This window comes from Desmodus rotundus, chromosome 1, assembly GCF_022682495.2.
Source record: "Desmodus rotundus isolate HL8 chromosome 1, HLdesRot8A.1, whole genome shotgun sequence".
Taxonomy (NCBI): domain Eukaryota; kingdom Metazoa; phylum Chordata; class Mammalia; order Chiroptera; family Phyllostomidae; genus Desmodus; species Desmodus rotundus.
Window position 1 is genome coordinate 1,784,702 of NC_071387.1, and position 5,945 is coordinate 1,790,646.

The 5,945-nt window shown below is 65.2% G+C and overlaps 1 protein-coding gene across 2 annotated transcripts in view; it reads left to right on the forward strand.

Moving 5' to 3' along the window:
• Positions 1-2,146: 2,146 nt before the first annotated feature.
• COL5A1 (collagen type V alpha 1 chain) overlaps positions 2,147-5,945 on the forward strand; it is a 116,935-nt gene continuing 113,136 nt past the window's right edge. For both annotated transcript variants that reach the window (XM_053919085.2, XM_053919086.2), the window contains exon 1: positions 2,147-2,708. In XM_053919085.2, the coding sequence (XP_053775060.1) occupies positions 2,579-2,708 (130 nt within the window). In that variant the 5' untranslated portion in view covers positions 2,147-2,578. The remainder of the gene's footprint in view (positions 2,709-5,945) is intronic.

Consider the following 5,945-nt stretch of genomic DNA (forward strand, 5'->3'; position numbering starts at 1 on the left):
GCCGGGCCGCCCAGGCTGGGGACTTTTCCCTGAGCTTCCCAGTGGGGTAGGAATGGCCTCCCCACTCACTCCAGGCTGGACGAAGTAGACACCCGCATCTGTCAGCAGGGACAAGCCACCGCACCCCTGCTCCCCCCGGGGGGGTCCAAGGCCGGTGTCCTGTCTGTTCACTGCGTCTAGCGCCGGGACTTCTCGTTACTGGGGGGTCAGCTCTCTGGGTGAGCCCTCTGGGGGACCCTGGGTGGTGGCCCTGCTTTCAGCTCCTTATAGAGGTCAAAGTTCAGACACCCAATCTGAGCACCAAGGGTTGAAAGGGCAGGTGACGGGCACGGTCGACTGTCAGAGAAGACCTACCGTCCCCAGGGGAAAGCTGGAACCCTGAGAGCGGCACTCTCTTCTTTAAAAACTTCTTAATTTCATTTTATTGGTTTTAGAGGAGGAGGGGGAGAGGGAGGGAGAGACGTGTTGTTCCACGCGGCGCTGCACTCATTGGTTGATGGTTGTGTGCGCCCTGACCGGGGACGGAACCTGCGCCCTCGGTGCATCGGGACCCCGTCGCACCCAAGTGAGCCAGCCGGCCAGGCCTGTGCTCGCCTCTGACAACCAGGCTGCTGACCTGTGCCAGAGCCCCCAAGTCCGCAGGGGACCCTCGGCCTCCCCACGGGCAGCGGGCGGCAGTGGGGGCTCAGGGAGGGTCGGATAGCACACAGGTGGGTGAAGGACCAACACCTGCAGCTTAACGGCCCCCCCGACACCCCCCACACACATACACACGCATGGAACTCAAACACACACGTTTTCCCCAATCATATACATGCCTCGTACAAGTTGTAAAAAACAAAAAGTGAAATAGCAAAGAAATATGAAAACCAGAGAAAACATTTTTGCTTGCCTTAATGTATCTCAAACCTCGCCCCCTCCGTGTGCCCCCCCCCCCCCCCCGCCCCCGGTTCCGGCAACACTGGGCACCTGAGAGCACCTGGCGCAGACGGACGGACCCTGCCCTGCCAGGTAGCGCCCGCCACCCGCCACCCAACCCCAGAGGCAGCAGGAGGCCCCCAGCACCCCTGTCCGGGCCTGTGTCCAGAGTAGAGGGAACTGAGGGACACGAGAGGAATCTCACGCCCAGTCTGCAGAGGTAACTGCAGCCGGGGAGCCGGGGTGCCAGCCCTGCTTCGGTGGCGCGGGCTGGACTGTTCGAGCAAAGCGGAAGGGATGGTTCAGGGTTTGAAAGGCTCTTACTTCACCTCATTCCTCCTCGTTTTAAAAATCAGTGTCTCGGCTAAACCAGAAGGGCTCTGATCGGCCTAGGCTCGCTGTGCCAGGTGGCTCTCTGGTGGGGCTGCCGGATGGGTGGGTGGGGCGGGGGTGCTCCCACGTGCAGCCGTCACCCTGGCAGGCCTCACCAGAGGGAGACGCCACGGGGCGCAGAGGAGTGAGGGCAGCGAGGCAGCGCCCGGTCCGCCGCGTCCAGGGGTGGCCATCCCTCGCTGTCATTCTGGGAGGGCCTGCCTGTCAGCTCCAAGGGGTGTCTAGGGAGCTCCCCGAGAGAGCCCGGGAGAGTGGGGGTGTGGGCCCAACTTCCGGATGAAGATCCCAGATGTGCCTCATGCAGGCTCGCTGGGGGACCTCGTGGGAAGTTAGACCCGACTCGACGTGGAAGCCCAGTCTGCAGTGAGGGGGAAGCGAGGGCGGGTCCTCGGCCCGGCTGCAGTCTTGGGCGCCCCATCTGGCTGGATGGGAAGTTCAGCCTCCACCCAGAAGAGGAGCCTGAACTCCACGTAAAAGAAAAGTTAGGCGGGGTGAGCTGTAACTCTTTTTTTTTCTTAAACGCGGAGTGATCAAACCCGGGGCCCCTCGCAATGGTTCCTGGAACTGGGCCAGGTGCGGGCACCTGGGGCAGGAAAGGGGAAGCTGGAGGGGCCCTCGGACTCCGGGGCCGGGCCCCCGGGCGCGCGCTCGCTGAGGGCTGGGGGCGCCGCGCGCGCGCCCGCCCCACGTCCGCTCCCGCCCCGGCCAGCCCCTTCCTCGCCGCGACTCGTCGGCTGTTCCCACCCCCTCGCCCGCGGCGCCCAGTGGGAGGCGGGGGCCGGCCTGGCCGAGCCCAGCGCCGGGCTCTGATTTGCTGCGGGCGTGGAGGATCGACAGCCAGCGCGGGTGCCTTCCAAGAGAGAAGGAGGGAGGAACCCGGGGAAAAAGTGCGGGGCGCCCCAGGCGAGGTCGGCACTCCGCGTCCCCGCGACTCGCGCAGGACCTCACTCGAGCGCAGCGCCCACGGAGAGCGGGTCGCGGGGCGGCGGCGGCCAGGGGGGACGAGCAGGAGTCGGAGGGGCTGCAGGAGGCGAGGACAAGCGAGCCGAACGGGGTCCCGGCCGCCCCGCGGGCCAAGGTCGAGCCCTCCCGCCCGTAGGCGAGCGCGCCCGCCGACCGGTGCTGGAGAGCCACCGCCACAAAGAGGACGGGCCGGCGCCTGCTCCCCATGACGTCCTGAGGTCCTGACTGCCCCGCCGAGTCCGCTGCCCGGGCCGAGCCCAGCGCCCCCGAGCGTCCCCGCGCGCCCCGACCCGCGCCCGCCGGCATGGATGTCCACACCCGCTGGAAAGCGCTCAGCCCGCTGCGTCCTGGCGCCCAGCTGCTGTCCCCGCTGCCGTCGCCGGTGTGGCTGCTGTTGCTGCTGCTGTTGTGGGCGTCGCCTCCGAACAGCGCAGGTAAGGGCTGTCGGGCCCCGGGGGAGCGCCGGCGCGACTGCAAGATGCGGCGCGGGCCGGGTGCGGCTGTCACCCGGCGCCGGCCTCTGGCCTCTCCGGCGCTTGCCCGGCGTGCACCCCTTGGCTGTGGAATGCATGGGCCAGCATTCCGAATGCCATCAGCCAGGGCGGGGGGGGGGGGGGGCCCGGAGAGAGAGACACGCCAACACAATGCCCCATGCGCCAAACGCGCAGGCCGGGTGGGGCTGGCGCGCAGGCCGATGGCTGCGCGTGGGATCAGCCAGAGGGTTGTGGGAGAGGCCGGCAAACTTTTGTCCCGAAACTTTGCGTTCTCTGTTCCACATCCCAGCTCTGGCCTTCATATCCCTGCAGAACTTCCTCTTCTGAAAACCGGGAAGGGTCGCCCCCTAGAGTCACAGCCTGTCCATTCTTGGGGTGGGGGCTGCTGTGGGGAACCCCAGAAGCCTGAGCCCCTAGCCCTGCCCTTGACTCCGACGTGCAGCCTACTTCTGCCTCTAGACCCAGCCGACTCTTTGCTTCCCCCGGGGAGCTGGGCCTCTCCCGGTCCTGGCCACCTAGGTGCACAGGGGTCCTGGGAGCCCTGGAGGGGGCTGGACCAGTCCAGCTCCTCATCCCATCCCAAAACCCTGACTCGCTGGGAGGCAGTTTTACCTCGGCTTGCCCCCCAGAGGTGGGTTGGTGGAGCAAAGCCAGGAGATGGTCTTGGAGTTGGACGGGGAGTGGCTCAGATGAGGGACAGATGTGGGCGCTTTCTGCCGGAGGTCTGCCCTTAGAAGGAGCCTTTTCCCGGGGGAGCTGGCGCTGCCCGAGTGCCCGCTGCATGCGCGGCAGCCGTGCCCCAGCGCCCTGATGGGCCATGGCTTCCCAAGCATCGCCTTCGGTGGTTACCTGTGGGATGGGTCTCCACACACCCTAAAACATTGGCGCCCAAGGCTGGGGGAAGTCCCCCAAGTCCCTATTAACAGGTGGGAGACGAGGCTAAGGGCTGCTGGGAAAAGTACAGGCAGGGGGATGAGGCAGTGGGGGAAGGGGTCACCTCACCACCCTCCCCTTCCCCCCGCTTGCAGTGTGGAGATATGTGGGAGAATGAGTTTCCATGTTTCGCCGGCCGTTGAGCTCTGCTTCCCCTTTTTCCTGGCACAGAGAGTACATGCTGGGCCAAGGAGGGCCAGCGGGGTCAGGGCACCCTGCCTGCAGGCGCTGGGACCTGGGGTCTTACCCCTGGGCTGCCACCAGCGTGCCTGTAAGCCTGGGCTGGCTGGCTCTGTGTTTCTGCCTGGGTCTCCAGGAAGGTGGTGTGCAGCAGGGTGGGGGATGCGGTCAGGGGACCCCACGGTCACCCAGGGACTCAGCCCTGTCCCAGCTTCTCTGATGGCCTTTCTCCCCGGAACTCAGGAGGAAACCTTCAGGGGAGTCACCACCCCCAAAAGCTGGGGTTGGGTGCAGCCTGGGTTTGGGGTTGGCTGTTGGCTTCCCATGTCTGCCCCCTGCCCGCCTCCCCTGCTTCCTTTCTGATCCCTCTTTCCAATGGAGGGGCGGCCGGCTGTGGAGGCTGGAGCCCGGACCCTGGCTGTGGAGCTGGCCGTTTTGTTAAAAGGACATTAGAAGCGTGTGAAGAAGCCACTTTGCTGATGGCTCCCACAGACCTCCCCCCACCGCCCAGGGTGGGACTGTTTGGGAGCGTGGCCAGAGAGGGCGGCTGTCCCCTCGAGATGCCGGGAGGCGGGAATGGGTCGGCAGCCAGCGCCTCTCCTTCCCCCCGTTTTGGGGTGTGCCAGAGGCTTTCTGAGTTTTCCCTGAACACGGCTCTTTCTCTGCCTTCTTCTCGGCCAAGTGTGCAGGAATGAAAAGTAAGACCGCGTTTGGGGCCGGTTAACATTGTAACGGGCAAAACGAGAGTATGTGGAATGAAACATGACCCCAATATTTGGAAATTGAGGTCATCTCCTCCGCACACCATTGGCTGGCCCCAGTCACGTGATTGCTTTTTGCAATAATTTGGGGGAAGAATCGTCCAAGTTTGGTGGGACTCGACCGAGATCAAATGGTTAAGTTTTCTCTGACTCAGTCAAGTTGGCTGGACGGACACCCTTTCCATCCTCCCCTCCTCCTGCTCCCCGTGGAAGAACAGAGGGTGGGAGGAGCGGGGAAGTCCGGCCCAGTCCGAGCCCGTTCCCTCATCAGCTCCAGATTTCGGAGGCCGGCAAGGCTTGGAGCTGCGGTCCCTGCCCGGTGGCGCTGGCCACCCAGCAGTGGGCCCGGCAGGCGTTTCCCCCCTGGCTGAGGCGCAGCTTCTCCTCTGATGTTCGTGCCTCAGGGCTGTTCTTGGGGTGCTGGCCAGAGCCTGCCCGCCACCCCACCCTTCAGATATTTCTGGATTCTCACCGCGGCCATGCCCTTCGCAGAGCACAGCTGAGGCCGCCCCGCCCCTGCCTTCTGGCTGTCTGGCCCAGTCTCCCATTGTCCCTGCCTCCTCCCTGGGTCGCAGGCCTTTCTGGGTGGAGCGGAGGCATCTGGGGAACAACACCCACTGCTGCCTCCCCCACTTTAGAACAGCTACAGAGAGGCCGGCCAGCTTGGAGCCCCGGGAGGGTCCAGGATGAGCCACCAGACCCCGGGGGCTCTGTTGCTGAGCCCACCCTGGAGCCCTGGGTTGGCCTCAGGGACAGGACAGGGTCCCTGCCCCCTGTAGGACTTTCACACATGGGAACAGTTGTGAGGGTTTGCAGGCACTTGCCTGGCTGCGCCGAGGCCTGTGCCCCCATCATCTCGTTGTGTCCTCACGCAGCCTCCGGTCCAGGCGGGGCTGGCTGGTGCTCGGAGAGGCCCGGGAAGCGGGGTGCAGGGGACCCTAGATCCTGGGTCTCTCTGACCTCTGTGCCTGGGACCAAGTGAGCTTCTCCCTCCTTCCCGTCCTGCAAGGCCAGGCCTCGGTGCCTTTGACTTGTCGGGGTTTCACCTTCTCATTGCGCACCCTTCAGTGTGGGCTCGCCCCGGGGCGGGGGGGGGGGGGGGGGGGGGGGCCCGGCGAGGCCCTGGCCTGGTGAGCATGGTGTTGTGTTTGGCCAGCACAGGGTTTTGGTTCCTTCTTCCCCCCTTCCTTCCTTCCTTCCTCCCTTCCTCCCTCCCTTCCTTCCTTCCTTCCTCCCTTCCTTCCTTCCTCCCTCCCTCCCTCCCTCCCTTCCTCCCTCCCTCCCTCCCTCCCTTCCTTCCTCC